General features: G+C 40.3%; 1 protein-coding gene across 1 annotated transcript in view; it reads right to left on the bottom strand.

The window, feature by feature from the left end:
* Window positions 1–9,290: 9,290 nt before the first annotated feature.
* Window positions 9,291–17,996, bottom strand: part of ARHGEF4 (Rho guanine nucleotide exchange factor 4) — a 196,390-nt gene continuing 187,684 nt past the window's right edge. Inside the window, exons 10-14 of the mRNA XM_075201702.1 lie at window positions 15,355–15,484; window positions 13,727–13,858; window positions 13,163–13,406; window positions 11,818–11,895; window positions 9,291–9,546 (exon numbers count right to left, since the gene is read on the bottom strand). Of these exons, the coding sequence (XP_075057803.1) occupies window positions 9,389–9,546; window positions 11,818–11,895; window positions 13,163–13,406; window positions 13,727–13,858; window positions 15,355–15,484 (742 nt within the window). The 3' untranslated portion in view covers window positions 9,291–9,388. The remainder of the gene's footprint in view (window positions 9,547–11,817; window positions 11,896–13,162; window positions 13,407–13,726; window positions 13,859–15,354; window positions 15,485–17,996) is intronic.

A 17,996-nucleotide genomic window follows, 5' to 3' on the forward strand; every position in this document is an offset into this window, starting at 1 on the left:
AAGCTGAGGAATTCTAAAGCCTGATCTTCATTGGTGGGGTAGGGGGTATTTTAAACCTTTCCTGCAGCCCAGCAAAACTAAAATGTCTACAGCATTTTCTGCAGAGGTTCGAGAGCTTTGAAGTGCAGGGGGCTGTGTTTTCACTGGAGAGTAGAAGTTGTATTGTTTATATAGTGCTACCATATTTCACAGCACTTTTCAGAGAATTATCATTCACATCTGTCCCTGCCCCATTACACCTTAAATTTGGTACTACACAAACACACATTAGGGTACAGGCCCAAATCCTGCGAGGTATCAATTCTAACCACTGTTAGAAAATGTAATGAGTTTGTGGTGCTCTCACCAGACACCTCTTATATATGCATAGGAGACTTTCTCTTTTACACTAGTTGGGGGACACTGCTCTCCTTATGGTATAGAGGGCGCTGTGGGAGTAATGGCACTAAAAAACTTGTCTAGCCTGTTCCCCTCCCCTCTATGCCCCCTGCACAGGGAGAGCTAGGTTTTATTTTTCTTATTGCCTACGGAGTAGGGCACTTTTAGTCTAGTCTTAGAGGTGGTTTTTTGTTTTGTTTCTATAGATAGCTAGGATTTCTCTGGGGCGATCACCGGGTGACCACAGAGGCTACGTCAGGGAGAGCGCCTTAGTGCCACCACCCCTTCCTGATTTATGTAGGGCTCCCGGGAAAAGGGTCATCTGGCACTCCGATAGTGTCCAGGACCAAGCCACTTCCAGGCAGGTGATGCGGGCCTCCCCGGGAGCTGTGGCAGCATACTCCAGTCGCCTGTAGCTGCTGTGGAGGCTGAGCTCTTGCAGTCCAGTTGCGCAGCCTGTCAGCCAGCATTTGGAATAGAAGTAGCGGTGCAAATGCAATTACAATTGTATGGGGTTTTTTTGCTGAATTTGTGCAGGCCAGTAAAGAGTTAAGTGGGTGCGGTTAGGTAATAACTGTGTTTTTCCAGGGCTCTGGCAAGCTTAGCAGCCATTTCCCACCCTGCTTGCAGGACACTCAGACAACACATACACATCCCTGGGGATTAAGAACCAGTAGATATAGTGACTTTGCTGTTTCTTATATCTTTTTTTTTTTTTTTTTGTGTTTTCTATCTGCTGCACATTCTGTGGGGTACATTACAGAACAAGTCTGGTCTTAGCTGAAGCACTGTATTGTATATATCTATAGTGTTTGCCATATGCTATTTTCTTTGTTATAAGATAGTTATACAGTGTCTCTCATTAACCTTTCTGTTTTGCAATATATCAGAAAGAGGGACTGGGGCCAAATCCAAGGCTTTCTCTGTAATGTACTATACCTGTACTAGGTGTGAGTCCAAATTGCCTGGTGGACGGTATGCAAGGCAGAGAACCTGGGCATTCGCCTGAGGGTGCAGTGGATATCGTGGAACCAGCCTGGGCCAAGGAGCTGACACGGTCTATTGCCGTTAATTAAGGAGAGACAACCCACGCCTGGGGACGGTAGGTGCTGATACCTTTTCTTCTCCAGTTACACGGTCTCCAGACGCCATTCCTTTGAGACAGGAGCTCAGTTGCTGCAGGGTGATCCACAGGTCTCCCAGCAGCCTGTTTGGATGATTAGTTTGGAAGGGTCTGTGCAGACCAGAGTGTCTAATTCCCTTGAAAAATTGTTCCATTCGCGTATGACTGGTGGACTGCATAAACACTTGGACCTGCCTATTGCCCAGGAGTTAGTAGATTTGGACACGGATCCATCTGAATTGGGAGATGGCGATGTTCTAGAGGATTCTGACTATAAGGACTTGCCCACAGGTGAGGAGGATATGTCCAATAGACAGGGCATTGAGAACATTATCCTGGCAGTGCGACAAGTTCTTAACATATTGGATGAGGAACAATCTGTATCACAGACCTCCATGTTTAAAAGGGCAAAGAAAATAAGTTTTCTTCCCTCATTCTGCACAACTGTTGGAAATTTGGGAAGAGGCCAGAATTGAGCCTGATTAATAAATTTCAGTTTCCCTGATGAAACAAACTGTTCTACCCCTTTCCAAATTCAGAGGTAGGATCATGGGAGACTCATCCCAGTATTGATGCTTCTATTGCACACTTGGAGAAGTCTACTGTTTTTCCGTTGCCGAATGCTGCGTCTCTTAAGGACAGTACTGGCAAAAAGTGTGATATAGGTTAGTGTCCAGGGGATACATCTTGGACCTAGTGGGGGCACCTCCTTTCATGACTACAAATTTTCCCAGGGAGTGAGAGAAAAGACAGGCTTTGCAGGGGGCAGTACAGTCACTTACAGTTCCATTGGGACAGAGAGGTCAAGGCTTTTACTCGCTTTTTTCTGGGGCAAAAATCGGATCGGTCTTTCAGACCAATTCTAAACCTGAAGGACCCTTCAAATGGAGTCCATCAGATCTGTGATAAATTCTATGAAAAAAGGCGAGTACTTAATATCCTTGGATATCAAGGATGCTTACCTACACATTCCGATATGGACAGATTATCAAAGTCTCTTGCGGTTCACGGTGGGTCTGGAGCATTTTCAGTTCAGGACTCTCCCATTCGGATTGGCCACCGCTCAGCTGCGTTTACAGGGGGTGACTATTTTACCTTGCCTAGATGACCTGCTGATCAAGGTGGAGTCGGTACCTCTTTTTCAATCACATCTGCAGCTGACCAGGGACATTCTGCAGGAACATGAGTGGGTGATCAACTTTTATCTCTAAATCGCGTCTCAGTACTTCAGTGTATGAAACTACTGGGTTGCATGGATTCCTCGTTTGAGGCTCTGCAGTTTGCTCGTTTCCATTTGCGCAAGTTCCAGCAGGAGATTCCCGCTTAGAAAGGCAGATCTCTTGGTTATCACAGACAACACGCCTGTCTCTTCTCTGGTGGCTGAGCAGGGACATCCTAACACAGTGGTGTCCTTTCTCGGTGTGGGACTGGACCTTGGTAACGACGGATGCCAGTTTGTTCGGGTAGGGTGCAGTCACTGTTTACCTACAGATTGCAAGGGACTTGGACACCGGAGGGAGCATGGTTGCCCATAAATGTTTTGGAACTACGGACAGTATTCAATACTCTAGTTCAGGCACAGTCCTTCCTGGCACGTCTGCTAATCTGAATACAGTTGGACAATGCTATGGCGTAGCCTACATAAATTATCAAGGAGGAACAAGGCGTCCTCTTGCTATGAAGGAAGTGTCAAAGATCATGAAATGAGTGGAACAAAAGGTACCTGCAATTTCAGCGGTGTTCATTGCGGTGGTGGACAACTGGAAGGCCGATTACTTAAGTCGGCATGCCCTTCACCCAGGAGAAGGTGTTTTCTCATATTCCTCCGGTGGGGTCAGCCAGAAATAGACATGATGGCCTTGCGGCACAACTAGGGCAGCTACTTGGTCTTCTGTTCATACATTCACAGGTTTTATTGTTTCCACGTGCTTCAAAAGACGCAAGTTTTGGCTGTAAAGTTTTAACGTGCCGCTCATTCTGAGCATTCCCAGCCATAGGGACAGCTTTGGAATGTCCCCAAAGTGAGCAGTGACTCCAACTAGTGTCAAAGAGAAAATAGGATTTTTGTACTTGCCGTAAAATCTTTCTCTGAACACGAGTTGGGGGACACTGCGCTCCCACCCTTTTTTCTGACAGTTGTGTTGGTTGTGTTTTCGCCCTCTAGTGGCTTGGTTAGTAAAAAAAACTGAGCCTCTGGAGGAGGCATAGAGGGGAGGGGAGCAGGCTAGACAAGTGTTTTAGTGCCATTACTCCCACAGCGCTCTCTATACCAACTCGTGTTCAGAGAAAGATTTTACAGTAAGTACAAAAATCCTATTTTTCTAACGTTACGAACAAACAATTCGAATGAAGGAGAGAAAAGTGTCAGAGGGCAGGGTTGTTTAGCTTTTCGTGCCTGGGAGAGGAAATGAATGAATGATATTGAGCCAGTTTCATGTTTTTCTGCTTCATGCCGTTCTTTATTCAGAACAGATCTGGCACTTTCTTTTTTCACAGATTGATACCCTCTGTAATAGAGGTTGATTTCAAGCCAAGATGTATATCTGATCATTCTACCTTGATGTTATTTATTGATTTTACTTGGACAAGAGGCCAAAAATTCTGGCACTGTAATCCTTTTTGGTTGACACTGACAGGAACAGATTCCGAATTGATTGGACAATGGGAAGAATATTTCTCTATGAATGAACAGTGATCCCACTCATACTCTGGGATACTTTTAAGGCTTTTTTTTTTTTTTGAGTGGTATCCCTATAACTAGAGTTACTGCCCTAATGAAATCTTCAAAGCAAAAAAAACCCCAAAACGTTTTAGAACACAAATGTAAAGATTTAGAGCAAATATATATCCTTGCAACCTAAATCTGTTTTCTCTAGCTAAAAATGGGAGTGCTACACATGTCAAATATGCTCATTCAGGTAGGAGCAGCAGTTTCCTGGTTTATTTGATAAGAACGGAGAATACAAATGTGACTATTGCTGAGATATTAGATGACAAGGGCAAGAAACCAGGTTTAACACAGGCTATAGCAAATGTATTCTATAATTCTGATGAAAAAGTGTATACTTCACAGTCCAGTACAGACTCGATGGTCTATTTTTTTTTATACTTTGATGGAACTGAGCCCCTAAGTTGTCTGCCGACCAGAATTTTTTTGGGGATACTTCTTTTACTGTGCAAGAGGCAGAACGGGTGCGTGCTTTCTTCCATAATAGGAAGACATCAGGGGTAGATGTTCAAAAAATTTGAAAACAGATGGCGCTGCCGATCAACAATCTTATACTTAAAAATAATTATACACTAAAGTGTAATAAATGTGAACTAAAATCAAACTCTTTGTGCAAAGTATTGAAACTACAAAAACAGCAAAAATTAAAATCTACAATGTCCAAAATGTACACAACTGTCGTGTAGTCCTATTTCTAATTAATCAAAAAGTCCAACAAGATGTCTGTGACATCAATTTTTCTTAAATCTTCCATGTGATATACATATAAAAAAAAAACAAAACAACATTTTGTATATTTTTTTTTAGGTATAGACTGTTGATCAACAAGCTATCTGTTTTCAAATTTTATGAACATATTGTTTGATTTTTGGCTTTACGGCTCAGAAACCAGAAGGCAGCTCCTGATTGTCAGCGCTAATACACTAATATCTTAATATTTTTTGTATCAAGGGTAGATGGCTTCATATTTTATTCACTGAAATGTATATTAGTTAACATTTTATGACCATATATATTTGTAATTTTCTTTACTCTATATTTTTGGTGGTATATCTCAATCATGGTAATTCCCTTCACTCACTATCTTCACTTATATTTTTCACTCACCAATATTCCTTGGTAGTGTTCTAGGGCCTGATTCATTAAGGAAAGTACTCATTTTTTTACTTAAATTTTCTGGACAAAACCATGTTATAATGCAAGGGGTGTAAATTAGATCATTATTTTGCACATAAGGAAAATACTTGTTTTTTTTCCTAGATCAACTTTACATTTCAGTGTACAAAGAAGCTATCAAGTATTTGTGTGCTGCATGAAAAAAAACAGCCAGTATTTTCCTTATGTGCAAAATAATGATCTAATTTGCACCCCTTGCATAGCTAAATGGTTTTGTCCAGAAAACTTATTCAATTTCTTGCTTAACTTTCCTTAATGAATCAGGCCCCTAGTGCGTTTTGTTCACTTTCACGCCCTCTTGCTAGATTTTCCCTTTTTTCACATATTACCTTTTGGCTTTATATTTTTTCTCTGAGAAATCTTTCACTTACTACTATGCTTTAGTGTTACACTTACATTTTAATTAATGTAATATGCATTTCTTAATATCTTTCCCTGGTTCTACACTCTATTTATAGAGGTACCCTCTTTAGATGAGGGTATACGGTCAGGGAAATTCTATTCCCATCTCCTGTGGCTATTGACTATTTATTATCTGAATATGGGTATCAATACAGTATGTCTTCTTGAAATACATTGTTTGAAATAAATATTAACATTAGTTGTTTGGGTGACTGTATCCCAAGTTGCTGTGTGTTAAAACTGAGTATGGCTTAATACAGAAGAAATAAAATAAATGTGATGTAAAAAAAAACAAATCTGACATATCGCCTTGGCAGCTACATGTCAAATTGCAGCGGATTACAATCAATCCCACACTACAGCCATACAATAATACAATACATCAGCAAACTATGGCAAACTTATACAATGGAATTGGTGACAATCATTCTCCACAACGCCTCTAAATGATTTAACAAAATTTGGGAACTGTGTGCTTTATACTTCAACATACACCTTCTGTAATAGGATCCAGGGATCCGCCATAATAATGATACAATGCCTTTGATCTTATTAATAACCAATCTCATTAATTATTGGGATATAATGCAATTTGCGTCTTTTTCGCTATTTTAGTCATGTCGAATAATACGCACCTGTGACATCTCATATGTACTTTAGAGGCATGATTTCATACAACCTTTTGAGCTTTACCCTAATATCATGCCAACCATAAACAAGGTATCCTAGTTGTTATGCTTGCGCATCCCAAACTAGAAATCCGTGGGAGCGACTTGCGCGATCCCTGTGTTTGGCTATAGATATATCGCCTAAATATTACACACATCTATTGACCTCCACTGTCAAATAGCCCACCATTATGTGTTAATTGTTAAATAAATACCAATCTATCATTTACCTCACTATACTGCATTATCTATACAAACATCCATTCATCCCAGTTATCTGAGTGTTTTACTTTACAAAGATAATCAAACATACAGTATATAAATGCATACATACAATACAGATAATACATTATAGATTAAACAGACAATGCTAAAACTTCAGAAGTGAGTATATAATATTCTGTTGTGTGTGAGTGTATATATATTTATATGTACTAGTGTATATGGTCAGTATTGCTCTTTCGTGTACTGTGTGTATAAATGTAACAAGAGAGAGAATGTGTACAAAATGTGTTTAGGTGGTAGATAAAGAAAGATTAAATGAGAGAAAGATATAAGATAAATGAGAGAATGATTCAGGAAGATTGCATAGTGCCTGTGTGGGTAACATGTGGTCAGACCTAGCATAGAGGGTGAGAAAAAGATGAGGGGAATGGAAGTTAGAGTTCATTGTAGTGTAATTAACAAACATTCCTGAGAAGCTAGCCTTTGCAAAGTATATGTGAAAAGGTTACTTAAAGATTCAGAGAGTTAAATGGAAAACTTTACATATATGTGCAAGCAAAGTAATTATAAGTTGCAGACAGAATACATGTAAGCTAAAAGATTCAAAAGAAAGCTAATAAAAATACATGTAAGCTAGGGAAGTTATACAGACAATGTATAAGCTTACTGTGGAGTGGTTATGTCCTGTGGGCTCCAGGTGTAAGAAGTCCCCAACTTCCAAGTGTGTATGTGGTGTGATTGAAAAGACACTGATTTGTCTGTTTCAATGGCTTATAAAACTTTACCCAGAATGCATTGCTTCAGGTGGGGCTTGTGACCTATACCACACCCACGCAACTGGACACTGCCTGCAATGATGACTCACTGCTCTGTGTTTCTCAGCTATGACTTCCTGTCCTGTGAGCTTGTTTTTCCTTTCTTTGAACCTACATATATGAGAGACAATTTCTTTGGTTGAAATGCTCTGGCTTTCAGCCAGTTCATATCTTAATCTGTGCATAAGTTCGGCGCATGTAAACAGCAGTGGAATGCTAGCGGGCATTATGCGTGGCTCAAGCTCCGCCGACCGCGACTACGTCAGTGGCAATATAGGACCTCCTTCACACCTTCCATTCTCTGCGTAACCCCCTCCACCTGGTCCCCCCCTTCCCCCTCTCGTCATCCACACTGCCATCTCCTACCCCCCTTTGTATTATTTTCTTTTATCTCTTCCTAATATTTGTTTGTTACTCAATTGTACTCTCCTAAAAGCTGCCCAGCACATGATGTAGCCAAATATTATTTTGTAACGTCTGCAATAGCCAATCCCTTCTTTCTTGTATGTCACCCGTCGTATCTCTGTATTCAACATTTCACCATATTCCTACTATATTTCTCATATGCTGATCTTCAAATAAAGTTTTTATTTTTTTGTTTTGTTTTCTATCTAAAAGTATTTGGACAATGACCAGAGCAGGATTTTTGTTGTTCATGACATTGAAGTTCTTCTGTACTATGTAAGGCAATTTTATTATTATTTATATCTGTATAGAACAAACTCACAGTTTCAAAAACAGGCATGGGATTAATAACATCCACGAGTTGTAGTTACAGACATTGATAAAAGTACACCATAATGTTAGCTTTCATAAATAAAGTATATGTTAATAAGTACAAAAAAATGGCAAAGAATTTAGAAAACAGAAAAATATGTTAGGGGACTATCACCACCTTTGCTGCAGAGACAGGGGCACAGCACTTGGGCTTAGTATGCCGCGGGGCAGATTTAATTTAGGCACATTGATAGAGATATATATTTGAGCAGTAGATTTGCACACTGTTGATTGGCACCACTAATACCACGCTATCAGAAGCTGGATGCTCACTAGGAAATAATTTTACTGCAGCAAATGGACCTTTCGATGCTTAGTGTAAACAATTTATGGATAAATGTCACTTCTGGAAAGACCTCTCACTTTCAGACAGCAATAAGCAAATATCTTATATTTAGACAAAAGTAAAAAAGACACTTTGGCTATCAGTGAGAAAAACTTAATACACAATTTGCAGGTCATAAGGGCCGTCTGGTTACGAGATAATGGCATATATAGAACTGTGTGCACCATGGCTTCTTTCTAGTGCAGGGTAAATCAGTATCTTAGCTGTGCACAGAAAACCATAGCAGCATGTGTCGTCATGCTTAGATCGCTAATAGACAGAGACAACCTGCTCACCTTCAGTTATAGTTAACCAACATATAGAGAATCACAGGATCTCTAGGCCTGATCTATGTAGTTCTTTCAAACACAGCATTGTCTTCACCTTAAATAAGGTCACTATCCTGTTAGGTTATATACATTTCAGATCAGTTACAGAAACTCAGTTTTAAGTGTCCAATGTATAATTTCATTGAGAGTTTATAAAATATCCATCTAGTAAACAATGTAAAAGTACAGTACATTACAGAACAAAAATCCAGAGTAAAACTACAATGCTTCCCGGTCGGATCGCTTAACCTGGGCCGAGGCAGCAACAACAAACATGTAAAATATGTCCAATTCTTTCTAAAAAATAAATAGAGGATAATGTACCAGCCAGCGCCATGCCTTATAAAAAGAAAAGTAGGCGTCCCAGGCACTGGCACTTTGTCAACTGTTGGTAAAGTGCTTTCTTTGTACAGGATGCAAGAGCAGAACACAAAGTGGTCCTTTATTTTCGGAAAGGAGTCAGCCGGCTGATATTCTGCCAAAAATTGGAGGGTTTGCGCTTGGGTTCAGCAAGCATGAAGACTTGTTGCTGTGGGAGGTTGGAAGGCAATGTGGGATGCTTCTGCCTCATCCAGAAATCATAGTAGGTCCTATTAATGGCTGGAAAATAAAAATAAAACAGGTTTTTATGAGAAGGCTCCTATCTGCAGAGACAAACAAGGCCTATTGCATATTCATCAGCGCCTTATGACCACACTCCCCCGTTGTGAGGTCATTGTGTGCAGACTTGAGGAATGCGTAAGAGAGAAAATGTGTCAGCTGAGGCAGAGTAAGACAATAAGAGGTTAAGTTTGCTTAAAATATAATATATTTTGTATAAACATTCACAAATATGTATGTAAGTTTCAAAATGTAATTGTATTGGTGGAATTACATATTTTCCTATACACATCAGAATTCCTGTTAGCAACACCACTAAGGACTGAGTCACACGGGCCTCTTAAAAAATCGTCATTTTTCTGACCAGAAAAGTGGTGCGTTCCGAAGCTACATAGAGTGCTTTGCGAGTAGAATGCCTCTGGTGTGATATGGGAAGAGAATTCTCCATTAACTTTAATGCTACACTAACCAAACATAACTTCACTTTAGAATGCCACGGTTTCCCGACAGAAAACAGCAGTGTTATAAAACATCCATGTGACCTTTCTCTAAAAGGATCTAAAGTCATCATTCAAAAAACAGCTGAGATCAGTGAACAATATCTTACATAAAATATCACATCATCAGCATCACCATTTATTTTTATATTGCCACCAATTCCGCAGCTTTGTACAGAGAATATTTGTCACTCTCATCAGTCATTGCCCCATTGGAGCTTACAGTCTAAATTCCCTAACACACACACACACACACACACACACACACACACACAGACTAGGGTCAATTTGATAGCAGCCAATTAACCTACCAGTATGTTTTTGGAGAGTGGGAGGAAACCAAAGCACTGAGAGGCAAACTCTACACAAACACGGGAAGAGCATACAAACGCCACACAGATAACAAACGTAAGTAGAATGTAAAACGTCTCAGGTCCTGTTAGTCTACAGGATCTTTTCCATTTATATTTGTGGATGCTTTTATTAGCTCTTTTATGTCAATCAACTTGGAGTTTTTATTTATTAGTTCTTTAAGCTACAGAGTTCCAAAAAAGGATGTTAGGACTTTGTGTAGTAAAGTGGCAACTGATTTGTGAATATACATTTCACAAATAATGATTTAGTAAATATAGTTCTTTGTGCCTCAAAAGCAGAGTTTACCGATACATTAGAAAATATACACATAAGCTGAATGGAACACAACTGCGAATGGAGGTCTGAAATTTCTACATACATAAGCAAAGCACTGTTTGATAACTATAGGGAATATTAATAAAATATCACTGGGGTAGCTGAGCAATACTCAAGACTGGTCCTGCATGTGTATGAGTGGTGCTTGCACCCCCTCTGGTTTGCTTCTCCAGGTGTCAGGGGCAACAAGTGCAATTTACGTTGTACTCTAAATACCATCTTGATTTTGTGCTCAGTAGAACACAGCAGGATTACGTCTAACTCTAAATCAGACCCATTATGTTTATGATCTCATAGGACTCAAACTTTTCTATCTTCTCACATGTTCTACATAAATCTCAAATATGCTTGAGGAAAATGTCCACGTGTATGAAACCATAAAGAACACCTCCATGGAAATGTAAGGTTAAGGTATGATAAAACACAGAGCAGTGCTATATTGTTATTGTCTCTGGGGGGGGGGGGGGAAACAATGGGGGAATGCAGCAGCCTAAGTAACTATTTATCAGTATATATATTCACTACATGGCCAAAGGTATGTGGACACCTAAACATCACATCCATAAGTTGCTACTACGGCAGCCGCCAGTCGTCTGGGAAGTCTTTCCACTAGATTTTAGAACATAGTTGCAAAGATTCACATCCATTCAGCCACAAGAGCATTAGTGAGGTTGGGCAAGGAATGATGATGGGAGATAAGGCCTGGCTCGCTTTATCATTCTAATTCATCCCAAAGGTGCTCCATGGGGTTGAGGTCAGTGCAGGCCAATCAAGTTCTTCCACACCAAACTAGGGAAATCATTTTTTGATGGACCTCACATTGTGCATGGGGGCATTGTCATTTTCACACAGGAAATGGCCTTGCTACAAAGGTGGAAGCACACAATTCTCTAAAATGTCATTGTATTTTGTAACCTTCACTGGAATTAAGGAGCCCAGTCCAAACCATGCACTTCATGTTCGAGTAGGATTTATCCGTCAGGTGGTGAAGCAGGGTTCATTACTTATATGCAAACAATAGTACAGAAAGGAAGCATTAGTAATTTGTCCCAACCTAAACATTTTCATGCACTATGGCACTCACCTTTTGGTTTTACCATGGTACGTGGCTTGTTGGCATTAATCATGGCCTGCTTCCTTTGTGTTTCACTAATGCTAAAACCTAAAACGATAGATGAGTATTACCTTTTTATAATATTATGCATCAGTGTGTCATTTACACATTCATGATTAAAACATAAATTCTCAGAATAGGTAAACAAGGAGTTATTGTTGAATTCAACCAATAACATAAAGCATCAAACAAACATAGGCTCTAGTAGAATAGATCAACATACAGCAAAGGTCCTGAAACGCACTGCAGAATACTCCAAACTGGCATGCCCCTGACTATGTCTATGTCTTACTGTCACCTAGTTCCTGCACTGACAGATGTCATCTAGTGGGGTTAGTCTGGGCACTGTCACCTATGGGGTCTCGCAGTGCAGTCTTTGATCTCCTTACAGATATTCCAATTTCAAAAATGATCAATTAGTAATACTCTGTGAATTTTCCATCCTCTAATGAAATATAAATTATTTAATTTTTTGCACAGTTAAAGTAAAATAAAAGTACTATGATTTATGTTGGAGGTGTAATTTGGCACCTGGCTCACCACTGCACATTTGGTGGGAATGCACCGCACTCCGCCCCTTCTGCAAGGCAGTGATACTCATATTCAAAGCAATTACCAAGGTTGAGGTCCCAAATTGTCCAAGTTTTTGACTGCTTAATGTTACTGAAATGCTCATTTCTCAGTACAAGAAATCCATTCTGAATTATCTTTATTGTGCTGTGAAGGCTGTGCTACCGGTTCACTGTCCGTAAAGGAATGGTTTGCGAGATTGGACTTTTACTTGTCCATGAACAACCTGATTTTATTGTCTGCAGACAAGTTCCAGGAATATTGTGCTCTGTGGTTCGACCGAATGTAATTCACATGTTTGCTCTTTGGAACAGCTGAGTTTTGGACCTTGTGCACCTAGCTCATCTGTCATTTGGTTACAGGCACCTGTTGTACGATCTATCAAAAATGTACAATTATGTTCCCCGTTTCCTCATTTTCCTGCTTTCCTACTTCCTCTTCCCCTCCTTCCCTATCCCATTATACGGCCTAAGTGTTTTATTGCCTACTGTTTATTTCTATCTGTACACATGCATTCCGTTACTGTTTTCTACAGATTAGCCAGTTTCAGATTCATAGTAACAATGTTTTGTTAGTGGATGTACATCCCAAGCACCTCTATCACCTTGTTTTTGTTACCAAATCTGTATCACTTTCAATAAAAACAGACTGTACAAAAAAATAAAAGTACTATAAACATTTAGTGCCAGTCGTGATAAGACAAAAAACACCATTGGTTTAGGTTCTTGGTGTGGTCTTATATTACCTGTTTGTTCGTCTTGAAGTACTTGTTTCCTCTCTTCCTCGAATGCCTGCAACCAGCGCTGCTTCTGCTCCGGTTTTTTGGCAACGAAAAGGTGAAACTCTTCAGAGACTCTGCTCTGCAGCTTGAACGCATTTTTCATAGTAATGTTAAAGTCTTTGTCTCTGCCGTCCTCTACATTAATGACTTCCATTTCATCCATATTTACCTTGCCTTTGTAATATAAAATGTCACGTCGCAGAATATCCTAAGAGTTTCAGAACGAGAGTTAAATTGTGTTCTTGCATTCATTTGTCCAGTATATAATTCATAAAGACATAATACTTCAGCGTTCCTATACTATAATCTATCATCATCATTGTTTATTCATAATGCGACACAGAATTCCGCATCGCGGGACAATCTATTTGCATCTAGGCCTTTTATATGATAAATGTGTATTCCTATCACAGATGCTTCTGTGTCACTCTTACTAATGATATACGTAGTTCCATGCACACAACATTAACACCATCCATTCAACTGTATAAATATATTAAGATAATGAGAATGCTGCTTAATATATACCTTTTTACAATAGACAATTTGATGATCAAAGAGAAAAAATATCCGTTGTTGCCCCTTTGATTGAAGCTGTGAGAACTTCGTTAATTCACCAGAATGGATGAGTTCTGAGCTCCTTGTGAGTATATCTTCACCCTTGTAATAAATATATGGGAGGTAAGATTAGTAGAAACTGAATAGACAATAAAAGTTATTTTGCCAATGTAGTTCCTCTCCCCTTGCTTTTTGCATTTGAGGTGGTGGCATCAGTGCACATCGGTAACCCTGGCTTTATAGCGGGATCTTACTGAACAGGTGACTGACACATCTTAATATCTAAACCACATAAGACAATTTGCAACAGACCACATTGTATGATTCTGTTAAACAGGTTGCCCCAGCATCTAAAGTTTCTATACATGGTGGACAATCTATGAAATTCACATCTGCACAGTAAAACAAAATGTTAAGTACACTATACACATGAATTACGGTAGTGTACTGAACAACAAAAACTATTGTATAGCACTTTGACAGTACAAAATAAATAGATAACTTGTGTGCTGTAAAATGCAATAAAGGGTAGTGTTAAATCAGGGAAATGGGACTAATGAAATGGAAAAGGGAATGAGAGCCCTATGCCACATGTATACATATTATAGAACGTTCCAATCCTATTCCTCTGTAATTAATAGTGAGCCATATTTCATTATGATTTTACATTCAACCACTACATAACAGAGCTATATAGCCATACTCCAAAGATCAGTAACAGGGGCAAACGCAGGATTTGTAGAGGGAGGTTTCCAACCCATGCCGCCAGTGGGCGTGACCAGCATGCATGGGGGCGTTGCTATAATTTTAGACAGTGCTTGGCTGCTCTCCAACTTTCCCTATCCTCATAATATACATGGGCGGTGCTGCATGCACTACTGTTAGGTGCACGCAGCTCTCCCTTTTCAAGCAGAGCTGTGTGAAGCTGGAGCAGGGTCCAGTCATCTCAATTATACAGTGCCCCATGCTTGGCGGGGGTTTCCAGGCACTAGGAAACCCCCCTCCGTTTGCCTATGAGTAATAACTCACAAAAGTGCATAATATATAGCTTATTTCTGACACATACAAGAGCACCGATCTCCAGTATCCTAGCACTAAATGTTCTTTTGACAACAGATAAATTGTACATGATTCCACATTTCTCCTCTTAGCAATCAATCATTTTGATGCTTATATCCATGAATATTTGTTAAGAATATTACCTAAACAAGGATAAAGTACCCAGCATAGCTCTTGGCTGAAGGTCAATCCACTTTAGGATAACCCTTACTTGGCTCCAAGCAGTTTGAGGGGCAAACCCTGCCCTAGGATGCCTGTTTTTAACCCCATATTGCCTGTCTGTGTCTGCTGTATACTGACTGCTGAAAGACTCCAGATCCAATGAACATTGAAACATGGAGGGATGGAAGAGTGAGTGAAAGTGGGACCTGATCTGGTGTCACAACCAATCCCATGCTGCATTCACTCTAACACATCCTGACCCTAGGTATTCACATTCCTAACTTCACTGATTACTCCAGTTCTTCTGTGCTCTTCTCTCATAAACCTCCCCTATGAGTGTGTGTATAACAATGGTGATAAGTATAAAGGATTCCTACCTCCCAGCCTTCTATAGAACTTTGCCAGTGCGCTATTTTGTCAATGTTTTCTAATCTTCTCTTCCGCTCATTAATCAGTTTGGCCACATTTTTCATGGCATTCAATGCTGCTTCAACATCTGCAAAATCCCTGCATAAAGAAGAACATAAATAAAAAGAAGACTTGTTTATTTAAACACACTACTACTGACTGTATAAAGATTTGTATTAACAATTGTTCTATGCAAATCCTAAATAAAACATAAAACATTAAACAGAAAAAAAAAAAGAAACAATCTGCAGACACCAGTGGTCAAAGTCTATGCCATGGAGAAAATCATGTGTATGGACATCATACATATATTATAAATGTATATGTAAATTTACTTGTTCCCATTGGAAAGGAGAAAAGTAGCGGGTAAGTGGGCCGCACAGCACTTCCTGTGTCGAACTGGCAACTTACCAAATTCTACTACACCAACAGTTTCACCTCGAGCCAATAGAAACCTTCTTGCAGTCTATGTGCTCTTCAGAGCACATGTTTGTTAGTATTTCAGTTGTTAAAACGTATAAATGTCAGAGGAATTATATGAGAAGTCTCATGCTGGTCAGTACAACTTCTGTTGATCGGACTTGAGAACCTCTTAATGTAAGCTACATCACTCTGGTTAGTCTTGGGGCCTGATTCAGCGTGAAACTGACGCCTATTTGTGTAGCGTATCTTTGCATTTTTTAGCACTGCGCATGCTCAGAAAGTGAACGTACGCATCTGCGGCTATTCAGACCTGGGACCCTTTGGTACTTACGATTCCTTACATCATAAGAGGCGTAACAGGTGGAGGGAAGGGGTGTTCTAACTTAGAATGTACAGTAAGTAGCGCGTTCGAACAATTCCTTACAAATTCAGCCTGGGACATAGTTGCAGATAAGGCTGAAAAAGCAGCTTATTTACAGGTGGTCAGGGGCAGGTGTAAGTAGCAGATGCAGGCGCTCCCAATAGACAAGGTTAGGCACTTGCCTAGGGCGCCGGGCTCTGGAGGGCCCCAGGAGGCGCCACAGAATGAACATCACTTTAAAACTGTGCGGCGACCGCTGACCATACCTGTCACGGCCGCCGCATAGCATGCAGATACATCCACAGGGAGGGGGGGAAGAGGCTATTGCTCACCACCGCCGCCTCTCTGCTCCGTCTCCTCCCCTCCACTTACTGACTGTCGGGCCGTGACATCATCATCACAGCCCGACAGTGTCAGTGAGTGGAGGGGAGGAGACGGAGCAGAGAGGCGGCGGTGGTGATTCAAGGTAAGGAAAGACAGGGTGAGGGGGGAGGAGGGCGCCGATTTTTGCAGGGGGGGGGGGGCGCCGATTTTTAAAAAATGCCTATGGCGCCATGCACCCTAGCACCGGCACTGAGCAGATGATGATGATGATGATGACAAACACCAGAACTAGCAAACCGCTTGTAATTAGAGGTTTGCGTGAGATTAGCAGACACTTAGACTTTAGTAGTCGCTTGGCCATAGATTTGGATTTCTCGAACTCAGAGAACATATTTTTTTGTAGGCATGAAGGGAAGTTGTGCCTGCTGTATTAGGTAGGTTATTCAAGCTTAAGTGATGCCTTTTGTACATGATAGCAAGTTGGACATAAGTGTCTGTTGTCAGACACATCCGCTACTCATTCAGACCTGGACCTATCTTCCACTCTGTATACAGCATATATACACAATTTACGCTTGCATTTCACTCTGAAAAAGACCATTGGGTGTAACTTTATCAAGATGCAGGGTTGAAAAATTGAAGATGTTGCCTTTTAGCAACCAATCAAATTCTAGTTATCATTTATTTAGTAGTCTACAAAATGACAGCTAGAATCTGATTGGTTGCTATAGGCAACATCTCCACTTTTTCAAACCCGCAGCTGGATAAATTTACCCCTTAGTGTCTGCACATGAAGTCCGCCTCTTTGTTCTGCTTGGCTAAGATATGTAACACCTGAAATGCTGGATATGAATCGTGATAAGATAATCTGTGTGGAATGTCCCATTATGGTGATTTATGTAGTATTTGACAGACTTATTCTGGGATTGGATTTTTACAGCTTGGCCAAAGATGGTATTCTGGAAGACTAATAAGGACAATGGACAGCTTTCAGTTTCCTCAAGTTATAGGATTCATGGTGACAATTAGTTTCCCTATTACAAGAAGATATACTTTCACTGTAGTATTCTGATGACTCCTGTACTACCTTATCAGATGTCTAGTTGTCCGTAAACAGACAGAGATATCAGAAACAGATCGGTGTACTTCACCTTTTGGTGAAGAAACAAAGATATATGGCTAAGCCAATAGCTGATACTTTTTGTTGGAAATGTGTGCCTTCACGGGATATGAGAAACTTCCAAACAGCTCCAATGATAGTGGGAGGGGAGGGGGGGGGGTGTGGGGGGCTGGAGATGTTCCATGCAATGACAGGGTAGGAAGACTGACTGGCAGAACGGGGTGAGGAAGGGTTTATAACAGTCTGTTGTACTGTATGACAGGAAGGAGTTAATCTGCGTGATATGGAGACGTTATATAAAATGTTAATAAAATAATAAATAAAATAATAATCCACCACTGTCCCACCGCCATGTCGGAATGACCAGGGAAAGGGTTATTTTC

Source organism: Mixophyes fleayi, chromosome 3, assembly GCF_038048845.1.
Source record: "Mixophyes fleayi isolate aMixFle1 chromosome 3, aMixFle1.hap1, whole genome shotgun sequence".
NCBI classification, from domain to species: Eukaryota; Metazoa; Chordata; class Amphibia; order Anura; family Limnodynastidae; genus Mixophyes; species Mixophyes fleayi.